General features: G+C 39.6%; 7 protein-coding genes across 7 annotated transcripts; 4 read left to right on the top strand and 3 right to left on the bottom strand.

Annotated features, from left to right (window-relative positions):
- Positions 1 to 112: 112 nt before the first annotated feature.
- Positions 113 to 2023, top strand: PTK2 (protein kinase PTK2; the record flags this gene model as incomplete). Its single annotated transcript, XM_002498148.1, has 1 exon — positions 113 to 2023. The coding sequence occupies one exon, from the start codon at positions 113 to 115 to the stop codon at positions 2021 to 2023; it is 1911 nt and encodes a 636-aa protein (XP_002498193.1).
- A 372-nt stretch (positions 2024 to 2395) lies between these two features.
- On the top strand, positions 2396 to 3349 carry CBF1 (Cbf1p; the record flags this gene model as incomplete). The annotated part of the gene is made up of 1 exon (XM_002498147.1): positions 2396 to 3349. The coding sequence occupies one exon, from the start codon at positions 2396 to 2398 to the stop codon at positions 3347 to 3349; it is 954 nt and encodes a 317-aa protein (XP_002498192.1).
- A 524-nt stretch (positions 3350 to 3873) lies between these two features.
- RGA1 (GTPase-activating protein RGA1) lies at positions 3874 to 7509 on the top strand (the record flags this gene model as incomplete). The annotated part of the gene is made up of 1 exon (XM_002498146.1): positions 3874 to 7509. One exon carries the CDS (start codon positions 3874 to 3876, stop codon positions 7507 to 7509), a length of 3636 nt encoding a protein of 1211 aa, XP_002498191.1.
- Positions 7510 to 7735: 226 nt separating this feature from the next.
- Positions 7736 to 7975, bottom strand: SDH6 (Sdh6p; the record flags this gene model as incomplete). Its single annotated transcript, XM_002498145.1, has 1 exon — positions 7736 to 7975. One exon carries the CDS (start codon positions 7973 to 7975, stop codon positions 7736 to 7738), a length of 240 nt encoding a protein of 79 aa, XP_002498190.1.
- A 192-nt stretch (positions 7976 to 8167) lies between these two features.
- On the bottom strand, positions 8168 to 9880 carry ADE2 (phosphoribosylaminoimidazole carboxylase ADE2; the record flags this gene model as incomplete). The annotated part of the gene is made up of 1 exon (XM_002498144.1): positions 8168 to 9880. The coding sequence occupies one exon, from the start codon at positions 9878 to 9880 to the stop codon at positions 8168 to 8170; it is 1713 nt and encodes a 570-aa protein (XP_002498189.1).
- An 866-nt stretch (positions 9881 to 10746) lies between these two features.
- Positions 10747 to 12588, top strand: ARO10 (phenylpyruvate decarboxylase ARO10; the record flags this gene model as incomplete). The annotated part of the gene is made up of 1 exon (XM_002498143.1): positions 10747 to 12588. One exon carries the CDS (start codon positions 10747 to 10749, stop codon positions 12586 to 12588), a length of 1842 nt encoding a protein of 613 aa, XP_002498188.1.
- A 101-nt stretch (positions 12589 to 12689) lies between these two features.
- Positions 12690 to 15056, bottom strand: AFI1 (Afi1p; the record flags this gene model as incomplete). The annotated part of the gene is made up of 1 exon (XM_002498142.1): positions 12690 to 15056. One exon carries the CDS (start codon positions 15054 to 15056, stop codon positions 12690 to 12692), a length of 2367 nt encoding a protein of 788 aa, XP_002498187.1.
- Positions 15057 to 15142: the final 86 nt, after the last annotated feature.

Raw genomic sequence — 15142 nt, 5'->3', positions numbered from 1 at the left:
GGGGTGGTTTAGAGCGATAAATCATAACTATTAACTCATAATCTACAACGATTCTAACTATACCTACTCAGTATATTACACCTTTTACGATATAGCACACCATAGAGCCAATATGCCGCAAAAAGCTGAATCTATGAACCCATTTAGAGCGTTAGGTAAAAAGTTGAAAGAACACGCTGAAGGTAAGAATCATGCAAGTGGGGGTTCATCAAGAGCGGATTCACCAGACAAAAATGGTCGTAATAGATCAGCATCATTTGCCTCTAAGAAAGGGACACCAGTGCCTAATGCACCTCATAATCTGAAACCTGCGAACTCCTCAGCATCTTTACAAAACATAATGGCTCATAATCATAATCCCTTTGCTGCACATCAAGATCCACAACGTTCAGGGGTGCCTGCACGTAGGAATACCCACTCAAGTGACAAGAAACATCCTGCTCGTCAAGCTTCGCATCCAGTCCTGAGTCATGAGAAGATGGTTTATAACCCCTACGGGCTAAACAATCCAAGAAATGGTGGATCTATGAATGGCGGACATGGGAACAACGATTTGAGTTTTTACATGCATGATGGTGATGCCCATGTCAGAGTTCTACCACTACCGATTTCAGACCCAAATGGCTTTTTACCTGAGGATATGAAGCAAATTAGCGTTGCCTTAACGGATAATTTTACTTTCGATAGTGATAATCAAGCGTTAGGATCAGGTGGGTCTAGTGAGGTGCGTAAGATTCGTAGCTCTCATCATCCCAGGAATCTATATGCACTCAAGAAATTAAACATGATTTATGATGAAACCCCTGAGAAATTTTACAAACGCTGTTCCAAAGAATTCGTGATCGGTAAGCATCTTTCACATAGTGTTCACGTTGCCAACACATACTGTTTGGTTAAAGTTCCTACGACGACATACACAACTCGCGGTTGGGGATTTGTCATTGAGATTTGTGCCAAAGATTTATTTCAATTAATGGAAAGAAGCGGATGGCGTACTGTGCCATTATCAGAAAAATATTGTATCTTCAAACAAATTGCCAATGGTGTCAAGTTTTGTCACGAGCAAGGTATTGCTCACAGAGATTTGAAACCTGAAAACGTCCTACTGACTCACGATGGTGTTTGTAAATTGACAGATTTTGGTATTTCTGATTGGTATCATACTGATCCCCAGGATCCCAACAGCCCCGTCAAGACCTGCGAAGGTATGATCGGTTCCTCACCATATGCACCTCCAGAGGTAATGGTCTATGATTCGAAGAAAAATTTCCCCCAATCTGCTCAAAAACCTTTTGACCCACTGCTTATGGATTCATACGCTCTGGGTATCATTTTAATGTCACTAGTGAACAATGTCCTGCCATTTTTCGAATCCTGTAATGTGGATTCGAGATACAGAGACTATGCGACCGCATACGAACAGTACGTCCATTACCAAAATTCCCATTTTAGAGACAAGGGCTGTCATAGACCAGGTCCAGGTGCCGAATACCTTTTAGCACGCAATTTTAACAGTTCAGATGCTGCTAGAGTAGCCTGGAGGTTGGCTGACCCTAAGGCATCAACTCGTTACACAATGGAAGACCTATTCAACGACCCATGGTTCCAATCCATCGAAACCTGCGTGGATCCAGAGGAAGAACCTACATTGAACGCACCTGAGCTAAGAGCACCCGCTTCTCAGATAAGTACGAATGGTACTGCCGGTTCTATAAACACAAGTGGCCCCTCGGCTGAAGAACCTACAAAGCCAAGATCTATGGTAGACATCGCGGAATCACCAACCGCTCCCTCAGCCCATAATAACATTGCTCAAATTACAAGAAAGATGAGCGATATTTCCGTGTCAAGCAGTAACCACAGCATTCAACAGAGCACCTCAATGGCCCATCAGAATTCATCAGTCTCACTACGCAGCCAAGCTACCTCTCGACCCAAGAAGCGTCGTCTACAACACAACCACCTGGAAGTGCCTGCAAGCATAGCACCTTCGTCGTCTGCAAGAGCCATGTCATCACGCTAATCTCACGGGACGTGCTGACGATATACCTTACAGGCTACGACTGTTGATGCTGGCACATGCCCATCGCGACGAGTGCCTTTTTTTTTTTTTTTTTTTTATTTCCATTTACGTCGTTCGTGTCGCCGTAGTTATTAACCTAATGGGAATCGCAAACATCATTTGTTGAAAGGGTGATGGGTTAGTGTTTCTTACTAAGAAGTGAAAAGCCATCAAAGCACATGAACCTTGTGAACACAACAAAAATTTGAACCCCCATTTGATCATTTGTCAAATTTTTTAGTATAAAAAGGCAACAAGGATTACTCCACGTGGTTTTCACGTTTCAAACACACAACCAAAAGATACAATAAGGATAACAAGCAACTGCTTAGTATGTCAAAGAGGGAACACGGTGAAGAGGACGACGAGTCTATCAAGAGACAAAAACAGGACGATAACATTGATGCTGCGCTTTTGAACGAAGGTGAAGCACAGAGTGGCTCACAACAGTACGAGACAGCAGCTACAGCTGCTGCTGTTGCGCATGCAGCCTATGGTGATTTGATTCAACATCCTGGTGATGAGGGCAAGTCAGGTGGTGCCGGTGACGATGACGATGACGATGAAGGTGCAGAGAATCACGGAAGTGCTGGTGTGCATGCGCATACCGGTGCTGAAGGTGGAGCTGGTGACAACGAAGGTGGTGAAGACGAAGAGGAAGATGAGGAAGAGGAGGAGGATGTCGATGACCAAATAAAGGATCCAGACCACGTTCCTGAGGACGATGATGATGAAAATCGCGGTAAGCAATCACACAGACGTAGTAGTGGATCTATCAAGAGTGGTCTTGGTGGTAACACCTCTGCACGTAGTGGTAGTGGGTCTGCAGATGTAGACTTGGAAGATGCAGCCGGCGCTGATGACGATGTCGACGATGATGAGAAGAAGATGTTTGCAAGGCGTGCAAGACGTGCTCCAGCAGCTACGGGCTCAGATGAATGGAGGAAACAGCGTAAGGATTCTCACAAGGAAGTGGAAAGACGTCGGCGTGAAAATATCAATACTGCAATTAATAAGTTAAGCGAATTGCTACCTGTTAAAGAGTCTAGTAAGGCGACAGTACTGGCGAGAGCAGCTGAATATATCCAAAAATTGAAAGAAACTGAAAGTGCAAATATTGACAAATGGACTCTACAGAAATTACTGAGTGAACAAAACCAATCAAGACTGTCGACTGCCAATGAAAGGTTACAAGACGAATTAGGTAGAGCCTATAAAGAAATTGAATCCTTGAGACAAAAGCTAAAGGAGGCTGGAATTGAGGTGGAAACGAGTAACGAGAACTGAGATCGTATGTTGCCGTATTTGTGTGCTTTTTTTTCCTTTTTTTTTTTTTTTCTTCTAATTTTTATTAATTTGTATGTGTTACTCGGATAACTTATGTAGTTTGTAAGTATACGGTATTCAGTATAGTGTTATAGTATAATACTGGTTGTTTCAAGAGCCTGTGTCTTCCTCTACGCGTATACCAGCGATTTTAACACCAAAAGTAGGATTTGAAAGCTCAAGATGACGACGTGAGACGAATTCACCAATTTGAATACTTTGTTGGGATTTAGCTTCAATTTAAGTTCCTACATTCAAGAATTTTTAAAGTTAGCTGGTGAAGCTTAAAATAGGCGTTGATCTTGGAATCTCGTTTCGTCACAGAGGAAAAATGTTTCAGAATGAAGACATATTACAAAAAACTTTTAAGAATCCTTATGGATAAGATCTAGCAGGGGATCAAAATTAATTTTAGATAGTTGCATCTTTTCCTGCACGTCTGGTTTCATTCAAGACCTTTTTTTTTTCATCCTTTTACCAGTAAAATGGATTTAGGTACGTCCCTTACAGAGTTTACAACAGCCAATGGTAACCAATTTCCAAATTGTGTTAGGTGTCAAGATGAAATTACATCTGGGCACGCTTATGAACTAGGTGATGATCGCTGGCATACACACTGCTTTTCATGTTATCGTTGTGAAAAACCTTTAAGCTGTGATAGCGATTTCCTTGTGCTAGGCACAGGCACCCTGATATGTTTCGACTGCTCAGATGCATGTCGATCTTGTGGTAAGAAGATCGATGATTTAGCAATTATATTATCATCATCGAATGAAGCTTATTGTTCGGAATGTTTCAAGTGTTGTAAATGTAGTAGTAAGATTAGGGATTTGAGATATGCAAAGACGAGGAAAGGTTTATTCTGTATATCTTGTCATGAGAAACTATTAGCCAAAAGAAAGTGTTACGAAGAAAGGAAAAGACGATTAAGGAAAGATTTACCTGAACTACCACCAGAGTTGAGCACACCACCGAGTATACCTGTAAAGAGCCCCAGGAGACCCCAGTACGATTTACCACAACGATCGATGAAATCCAATAGTGAGAGTGTCATTTCACAATACCTAGATGATATCGATTCAAAGGTCTCGGGTGATCCAAATGAAGATAGCAACCCAATAGAAACGCGGGATTCAAGAGCAAGCACCCAGGAATCCTTGGGTTCGGAAAGAGAGAAGGTTGAAGCTGCGAAGGAAAATCAACAAGATGGTGTTGCTGCTCCTGCTACGAAGGGTAAGAATCGTCATCATAGACAGGTATCCATTGATGATATTCTGAACTCAACTTTAGAGGAACCAGATGCATTTGGATTGCGTAACAGTATAGGGGGCTTGAGTAAGACTCCTTTGAGAAATCAAGATTCTTCGGAACATTTGGCTAAATCTCCAGTTCGATTTAGACATGGCATGGTAGTCAACGATGATGATGATGACGACCACGAAGACGATGATGATGATGATGATGATGACGACGATCAAGATATGGAAGAGGGATTAGGACAAGTTAAACAGCGAAAGCAATTTCAATTGATACCGGATCTTTCAAATGATGATATTAGTGAACTCACTGAAGAAGAAGAAAAGAAACCACTAGAAAATAAAGGTTTAGCACTGAATTTGCCCTCGCAGAAAAAGGATGAAGATACCCTAACATTGGGATTGGATGATGTTCCTGCATCTCCACCAAGTAAGATTAAAGCACCACAATCTTCTTGGTCCGAAACCAAAGCCATCCCAGAGATCAAATCTACGCCAGAGAAAAAATCCCCACCAGAGAATAAACTAACATCACCACAGCCTAAAACTAGTGTTTCTAGACATACACCTACAGTAAAGTCTTCACCCAGATACTCTCCTAAGCCATCATCTTCAAGCTCTTCGATTAAACATGCACATTCACCAAGACAACCACCAAGTTCAATTTCAAGTATTTCAACACCAGGAAATCCATCATCAGCAAGTACTGCTAGTACTTTACAAGGATCCTCTACTGGTGGTAATAATTTAGCCCCAAATTTCTTAATTGCTGAAGAGAAATCTAAAGGTGGTGGCAGTAAACTAGGTAGATCACTGTCCATGAAATCTAAACACTTGGTTCACAATTTGAAATCAAGAACAACTGGCATATTGGATCCAAAACCTATCCCTTCATCTCCACCTTCTCACAACAGAGAGAAGCTAGGTTTCTCTGCATTCCCATCTTCACCATCGAACTATAGCATTTCTGATGCAACTACCAAAGCTGAAAGTGATACTCACACGGGTTGGGGGGTTACCAATGAAAAGGCTAGTATTCCGAGATCACCTTCCATGCATCGTACCACTCCTAAAGGTAAAAGTGACAGTAATGTTCATTCTGGATCCGTATCACCAAATATAAATCATAATAGATCAACTAGCGGAGCCGAACTTCCAGACCATCGTAGGGCTCGGAGCCATGCCAGTGTCTCCAGCAGTACAGCAACAAACGTTTCAATGTACAGAACACCACCTTTAGAGAACAATCCTGTTTTCGGTAAGTTAACGAATTCGTCAGCTAAATCACATCATAGGAATTTCAGTTGGCAAGCCGCTAATGAAGTTGTCAAGGAAGAAGATTCTAGTGCTTCACAAGAAGCTGATATAACAAATAATAGTGAAAGTTCCGAGAATGAGCATTTTCTCAAAAAGGAATTGGCTGAAGCTGAACTGTCTTTAAGAAGAGTGAAATTAGAATTAAGAGAGTTGGAATCAAAGAAACGTCATCTTACCTCTGACGTTGATCATTTGAAAACCACTAAAGAGGGGCTCACTAGAGACATTGAAGGTCTCAAAAGTGAAAAGGAAAGGTATATCTTGGAATCACTTGGTCAGTTACAACATCAACAGCAGCGGGAGCAGCGAGAACCTCATCATCCACAGCGGGAACAATCACAGCGAGAACAAACACAACGGGAACAGACACAACGAGAACAACCACAGCGGGAACAACCACAGCGGGAACAACCACAGCGGGAACAACCACAAAATCATTCTCAGCAGTCTAACTCTACAGTACCACAGCAACAACACCGCCAACAATCTCAACAACATTTACAAACACCTTCATTAACCAACTCTGGTCTCTCAGGAAACAAACAAGATATTAGCATTGATGATATCTCTCCCCCAAGACAGGCAGATACCGCAAGTATAGCAAGACCTGCTTCCAAACCTAGATTTTGGAAGATATTTTCGGGCGGCGGGAAACAGGCAGCAACGCCTACGCATACTCCTCAACATCAAAATTACAGCTCACAACCTGCTGCTAACAGTTCCACTGGAGCTGCTTCTATTCACAATGGTGGTAGTAACAATAACAGTAAATTAGAGATTTCGAACCCAGTTTTACAAAACCCTCACGAGTTTAGTGACATGAAATTGTTCCCTATAACGAATTCCAATTCTGAAAGTAGTTCTCGTACAAGCCCATCAAGGAGTGATGGATCTATGCTTTATGGATCTAATTTAGTTTCAAGATGTGCTTACGAACAGAACGATATCCCCATGATTGTCACAGTCTGTGTGAGTCACATTGAAAGTAATGAAAATTACATGAAGGCTGAAGGGATATATCGGAAATCTGGTTCTCAGCTGTTAATAGAAGATATTGAAAAGGCATTTGCAGATTGTTATGCGAAACCTTCGCCTGAAGTATTGAAATTGATGAGTGAAGACATTCATGCTGTTGCCAGTGTTTTGAAAAGGTATTTGAGAAAACTGCCTAACCCAGTACTCACCTTCCAAATTTATGAACCATTGATAAAACTTGTAAGGGAACACAGACTTTTAAATACTCTTCCACTAAAGAGTGGCGGTAATACCGATAAAAACCCACTGTATTTGAATGCGTTAGAATCTGTGACAAAAATTTTGAAGAATTTACCCAGGGAACACTACGATTTACTTCGGTACTTGAGTAGGCACATTAGCAAAATCACTAGCTACAGTGAATGGAATTTGATGAACCTCTACAATTTATCATTGGTTTTCGCACCAGGGTTAATTAGGGATTACAACGGTGATAAAGATATCTTGGACATGAAGGAAAGGAATTACATTGTTGGATTTTTGCTTGGGAATTACAAGGACATATTCGATTAAGAATTTTTAAACGACATTACTTTTATTTGTTTGATTATCAATATTATTATATACAAAAACCCTATTTGGTCGCTTGAATCGATCAGATTCAAATGAAATGCCTATAGCGTAACAAAAAGAAATAAAGATCTTTATATAGAAGACATTACTTTTTCAAATTAATCGATTATCATTTTTCGTCATCATCACCATTATTAATATTATCATTATTGTTATTATTACTAGTCTAATTGATATCCTTCAATTCAGGAGAAGAGTAAAGATTGATTCTTTTGTTCCCCACCCTCAGAAGATGCTCAATAGTGGTAAAGTCTCTTTTTGGTAGGTCTTTGTGCTTACCAAACTCCTCCCTTATATAATTGATGAAATGCGGTTGATTCTGTTTAGGTTTAGTATGGGCTACTCTCACACTGGCTCTGTATAAATGCAAAACTTCTTTTTGTAATCCACTGAGTCTTTTGGCCATGATTCTATAGTCTTACAGTGCTTGCAAAGTGTTATAACTAGTCAAACCGTTTACTTTGAGCTGAATTTTGTCAATTAAAAGCTGAGATGAGATGAAATGAACCGAAAAATCAGTTACTCAAGAGATGACAGAAAAAAAAAATCAATATAAAAGACACAGAAAATGAATAATACATATTTTCTACTGAATTATTTACTCAAGGCCCATGTAATTCTTGTAACCAGAATTTTCCAATTTTTTAGCCTTTTCTAGCACTTCTACCTCTTGTTTTAACAGGTACTGTTGCATTTTCTTATGGTACTTTGGTTCGAAAGCACCGATGAACCTGACTGCCAGCAGGGCTGCGTTGGTGCTATTGTTGATTGCCACTGTAGCTACAGGCACCCCTCTAGGCATTTGTACAATGGAATGTAGGGAATCGACACCATCTAGGGAGGAGCCTTTCACTGGTACACCGATAACTGGTAGAGGAGTCATAGCGGCAACCATACCAGGTAGATGGGCAGCACCACCTGCACCTGCAATGATGGCCTTTAGACCACGAGAAGAGGCTTCTGATGCATATTTGTTCATTCTTTGAGGGGTTCTGTGAGCAGAAACGATTGTCACTTCGAATGGGACCTCAAATTCTTCAAGAATAGCACATGCCTTGGACATTACTGGTAGGTCTGAATCGGAACCCATAATAATGCCGACAACAGGTTTCCCATTGGATTCCGAATCTATCTTTTGAGCTACAGTGATCTTAACTGGCTCAGAAGTCTCGCCAGTAATGAATGAAAGACGTCTTTCACACTCCTCCATGGATGAAGTAACCACATTAATGTGACCTAATTTGCGCTTAGGTCTTGATTCCTTACCGTACAGGTACACAGAGGCACCTGGGGTCTCTAACGCTCTTTCGCAAGTCTGTAATTCTTGATTCTTTACATCTTCTCCAAGCACGTTGAGCATAATGGCGTTGGTGCAAGATGTAGAAAGAGAGGAGAAATCCTTGGGCATTGGTAAGTCTAGGATAGCTCTTAGGTGTGCTTCAAATTGTGAAGTAATACAGGCATCAATCGTATAGTGACCAGAATTATGAGGTCTTGGTGCAATTTCGTTGATGAGCAATTCCCCTGTTTCTAAATAGAACATTTCAACACCAAAGATACCACAACCGGGAAAAGCTCTAACTGCATTTTCTGCTAATAGTTTGGCCTTTAATTGAACGGAATCGGGAACTCTTGCTGGTGCATAACATAGGAAACAGATGTTATCCTTATGAATTGTCTCTACGGTTGGGTATGAAAACACACGACCATCAATGGAACGCACAATCATAACAGCCAATTCTTTAGTAAATGGAGCCCATTTTTCGGCATATAATGGTCTATCTTTCAAAAACTCAAGGGCTTTTGGAATTGATTCCTCGCTCTTAACTACAAAATTTCCTCTACCATCGTAAGCCATTGTTCTTGATTTTAACATGTAGGGGTATCCCAATTGTCTACCAGCTAGAGCTAAACCTTCACTAGTTGTGGATTCAATGGGTATAGATTCTGCTACTGCAATATTATTGGCCACTAAATGGTTTTTTTGGACATACTTATCTTGAATTAAACCAATGGTTTCTGGAGATGGATAAATTTTTAGGTTAGGATGTTTTGATTGTAGTTTCTTCAAAGTGGGCACATCGACATGTTCAATTTCAACTGTCAAGACATCACATTTTTCAGCTAATTTTTCAATATCAGCTGGATTTGAGAATGAACCATCTACATGTTCATTTAACGCATTAATTTGCTTAGCTGGGGAATTTGGTGCATCTAATATAATAGTCTTGATGTTTAATCTATTAGCAGCTTCAACAACCATACGACCCAATTGGCCACCACCAAGTATACCAACAGTTTGCGAATTCATTATTATCCCTTATCTACAGTGTCTAGATGGTTGAGATAAAAAAAAAGGAATAAAAACCGGGAAAAGGTTTAAAGAGGTTTAGTAAATCAAGGAGTATGGAAACAGTATAATTGATCAAGAGTGTTTGAGATGAAAAAAGAGGTGATTAAAATATGTCCTGAAGTTCTTTAATACTTTTGATCACTATGATCATTATATGGTTTGAATTTTTCATGTTCGAGAAGTCAGAAAAGATAGTAAACCCTAAGCAAGATTATTAGGGCTCCTACTGGAGAAAAAGGGAAACAAAATGTGCATCAGGTCACATAATACGAAACCCATTCACCCACAATCGATGGAGCCCTAATTGTACCCTAATTTGTATCTATAACACTATACGAAACATTTTCGTCATGTGATACCATGGTCACGTGACCTGGTTTGTGTGTCTCGTTTCTGTTTCTCCATACAGATACGCACCTTCTCTTCCGAAGTTCCAATGCCCATTCTAACCTCCATATACCCATTAGACGCAGTTCTGTTCTAATTAAGTCTTTAATATACGATCGGGTGCCACAGACCGGTATTTCTCGGTTAACCTCGGTGATTAGGTTCCCAGTTGCTCTTTCGGTAATTGCCGGGCAATGAGCGCCGGTGAAGCCCGGTTATTGGCGGCGATGATAATGGTGAAGAAACAGCGGGTATTCGTTTGAAAAAGTATAAAGATGGGTGCCAGATATCCAGTATCTGAGAGCTAAGAAGATCGTTTCCTCTAATATAATACATCTCAACTAAGATTTTCGTCACCTCATCAAGTCTCACATTGATCTTTGTGTGTTAACCGCTCCTCTAAGGTATCGATCATATCAGATAAACATATACTCTCAATGGGCCCAGTTTCTTACGAATCACAGGATATTCGCACAAAACGTATTCCATTCGGTGAATACCTTTTCAAAAAATTAGTTCAGAGTGGCTCAAAATCTATCTTTGGTGTCCCAGGTGATTATAACTTACCGCTGTTGGAACATCTCTATGACGACTCCGTCAAAGATATCGGATGTAGATGGATCGCATGCTGTAACGAATTAAATGCTGCTTATGCAGCTGATGGTTACTCTCGCTATACCAACAAATTGGCAACTCTTATTACTACTTATGGTGTTGGTGAATTGAGTGCAATAAATGGTGTTGCCGGTTCTAGTGCTGAAAACGTTAAAGTTTTGCATATCGTTGGTGTAGTTAAGTCAGATGCACCTGAATGTAATTATCACCATTTGATACCCCAATTGCAACATTCCAATTTTATTGGTCCCAACAGAAAGATTTGCTACGATATGGTAAAAGACAGGGTAGCATGCTCTGCAGAATATTTGGAAGACATTGAAACTGCTCCTGAAAAAGTTGACAAGGTGATAACAGAGATCTATAAACATTCTAAACCAGGTTACCTTTTCGTTCCAGCCGATTTTGCTGATAAACTAGTCGATACGACTTGTTTGAACAATGAAATCAACTTGTGCAATTCTATTGAAAGGACTCCTTCCGAGAAATTGGATTCTATTGTCGACGGTGTTTTACAATGGATCTATCAAAGTCAAACTCCTGCTATCTTAGCAGATGGTAACGTGGATAGGTTTGGATTAATTTCACAATTGAACCAGTTCATTGAAAGGACGCAGATGGTCAATTTTACTACGATTATGGGTAAATCTATCATAGATGAGACCAATCCAAGGTACCAGGGTCTTTACGCTGGTAAGAGCTGTACAGATTTGGTTAGAAGTAAATTTTTAAGCTGTGACTTAATTTTACACTTCGGTGTGGAGAAGAATGAGGTTAACTATTGTGCCCAAGGTTTCCCCTATGGCCCTCAAGCTAAAGTCATTGAATTTCATCAATCTTATATTAGATTATTCGATACGCTAAATGGCGATGAACAGCTTTTTGAAAACGTTAATTTTGTCGACGTCTTAACCGCCCTACATCAGAGAATCGATATTAGTAAATTGAATTTACAATACGATAAGGCTATTTTCACTACTTATGAACCAAGTCAGTTGAATCTACCTGAAGAAGATACTTCTGATGTGACTCAGATTTATTTACAAAAGAAATTCCCTGAAATCTTGGCCCCAGGTGATATTTTGGTGAGTGATACCGGTTCTTTCCAATTTGGTGTTCGTGACTACAAATTACCAACTCAGTCTAAATTCATGGCTCAAAGTACTTGGTTGTCTATTGGTATGGGTCTTCCTGCTGCTCTTGGTGTCGGTATTGGTATGCAAGACTACCCACGAATTCACATCTGTGATCAATCTAAGGTGCCAGCCGGTTACAAACCAAAATTGGTTCTTGGTGTAGGTGATGGTGCTGCCCAAATGACTGTACAAGAATTGACTACCATGCTACGTTATCATGTTGATATTAATGTTTTCGTCTGGAACAATAACGGTTATACTATCGAAAGAGCTATCATGGGTGAAAACAGCGATTACAACGATATCATGCCTTGGAGATGGACTAAACTATTTGAAGCGTTTGGTGATTTCGATGGTAAATATTCCAACAGTTCTTTGGTTAAAACCCGTCAAGAGCTCGATCAAAAGATCGAGGATATCAACAAGGGCGGCAAAGGTATTGAATTGGTTGAGGTTAAATTGGGTGTGATGGACTATCCAGCACAACTTCAAATGATGCTTTCCAACATGAAAAATGCCAAGAAATAAAACAGTTTTCGGCGACTTTTTATCGATAGACTTTACTTTGTTCTTTTATTTCTTTTATACAAAATTTTATGCACGGTATATGAATGATCTTTTATTTTTATTTATTCTCTTGTAGTCGTTGAAGATCTAGTATCTGAACTGTCACTACTTGAAGGAGTTCCTTCTTTGACCGATTGTTCCGATTGAAAGGATGCAAGAACACTTTTGAAGAAGGGAGCCAACGATTGATCTATGATAGGTTTGCCGATAAAATGGACTTGGATTACGCAGATAATTTTGTATGCCAAACTTCTGATGTTTTTAGTCTTTTTATTCACATCAACATGATCTAATTTGGATGGTGGCACTGACGAAGATTCACTTCTGAAAAATCTACCGTTGATAGAAGTATTGGATGTTGTGGATGCCTCGGAATTTGATCTCAAGGGAGAGGTTTCTGCGATACTTTCTCTATTTTTACCAATATTCAACATCTGTTTGATACTCACTGATTTACGGCGTCTCACAGATACATTGGCTGGTGGTGTAATCACTGCTTCTGACGGTTCACTTGCTGGGGATTTTTTCACTTTTATGTTTGGATTAAACAGCAATGGTAGGCATATTAAACTTAAACTTCTATCCTTGATAAATTTGGACAATATAGATGATTGTTCCATGGGATCTTCCACCAGTGATAACCAAAATTTATCCTCTTTAAAACAATTCTTCAACTCTTGTTTGAGATTCACTTTAACCAAATTGTCCTCTTGTAAATTGTACTGAGAACAGGGGAAGACAAAAGGATACCGCAGACAAGCCGCTAAGAATTTTTCCAAATGATCCTCATCTGTATTAATGAAAGAATAGATTTCTGAAAATAGATCATCTAATAGGCACAATAAATCGGTTCTATCTAGTAATGGCAAATTGAGCTGATACAACCTAGACATTATATCGTTTATTGTCCTCAATAACTGTAAAATTCTAAAACTCTCGGCTTCGAATATCTCTTGGAAAACCACACCATCTCTGTATTTCGTAATGTATTCATCAAATAAATCTCCAGGATTGATATTTTCCATTCGACAATCTAACTGTAGCAATTGCATGACGTTAACCTTTTGGAATGCTAATACTATCTCGGAAAAATTGATAGCCTTTTCATCGATAGATTCTATTATCTTTTGTAAAAACCCTATTCGAGGAGTTTCTATCGAGGAGGTAGGCGAGATGGAGTTTATGGTTAATAGCCTTTTAAAAGCAGTCATGTCCCATTTATTTGATGTAATCGGTGTAATTTTACCCTCACCATTAGCAGCTTCACTGATCAATTCATTATCTAAGTCGTAATAGTAGTCATAAAGTCCATCTTGTGATTTGAAAATTGGATTTGTAGTCCCCATAATTAAGAATATTCCACGATCTTGTAACGCTAGGTATTCCTTTAATGGACCAATTATGGAAACGTCTACAAATGGTAATGTAAGGCATGGTTTATTGGAGAAAGACCTGGTACCATTGGTTAGCCCCATTAAGTTCGAAAGGGCAATGGCAAATTGTGATAGTCCTGAACCTTTATATTGCGAAGAATAAATTACTAATTTGAAATGGAAACTGTCGTTAGCGTCTCTTTTATGCAATAGCGGAATGAAATTTAATAAAAATTTAGAAATTTTGGTATCATATTTCACATTCCAATTTATGGACCCCCACGTAACGGCATCAAATTCAAGTGGTATTTTAGACAAATCGGCAAATTCTCTCTTGGGTCTATAACCTTGCAATTTAATGCTAATTTTACCTCTTCGAAGTGTTATGCGATTGGTATACTTGTCATGATGGTGACACCTTAGTAGTCCTTTGAACATGAACCTACCAAAGCTTGCTTCATCGATCCATTTTTCCAGTCGTGTGTCATCGCCTAATGATCGCAGAAGAGACTGTCTAATAGGATTACTATGAAGCCTCTTAACGAAGCTCAATTCAGCTCTGTTTAGTAATTTAAAGCATGACTTCAACATGGGGGTTATATCGTCTTTATTTTTCAATTTCATAAATTTATGCAAGCATTCCAATACAAATGGTTTAAACGCTATGAAATCTACCATCGTTGTCCCTAACGCAACCGCTTTGATGTTCGTACCCCTACTATTAGATTTATCCTCCTGTGCATAAACCACGTTCACAAAGCAAATGACTTGATCCACTTGCTTAGAGGGGAATAGCTCGTATTTCACCGTCTCACGATTCCTATAGAGCATGAATACAGTTGTATCCGGTTCATCACCCGTATTGTATTCTGCATTGTTGGGTATCATTAAGCTTGCTAGATTAAAGACGGCATTGTTTTGACTATGGCCTTCTCTCATTTCGTATTCAAACCCTGGAATGACTGATGGGTATTGATCCCTAACGACAGGACCAAACCTGTTGTCAAACTCTGCCGTAAGCAGGTAGTCGACATTAGCCGTGCACGGTGTACTCATCCACTTGTTTTATCAGTAGCTAATCAATACTTTGAAACCATCAACGGTAAGAAAAATGGTGATCGTTTGAGATCAATCGAATTTCT

Source organism: Zygosaccharomyces rouxii (genome assembly GCF_000026365.1).
Source record: "Zygosaccharomyces rouxii strain CBS732 chromosome G complete sequence".
NCBI classification, from domain to species: Eukaryota; Fungi; Ascomycota; class Saccharomycetes; order Saccharomycetales; family Saccharomycetaceae; genus Zygosaccharomyces; species Zygosaccharomyces rouxii.
This window is presented reverse-complemented; position numbering and strand designations above follow the sequence as displayed.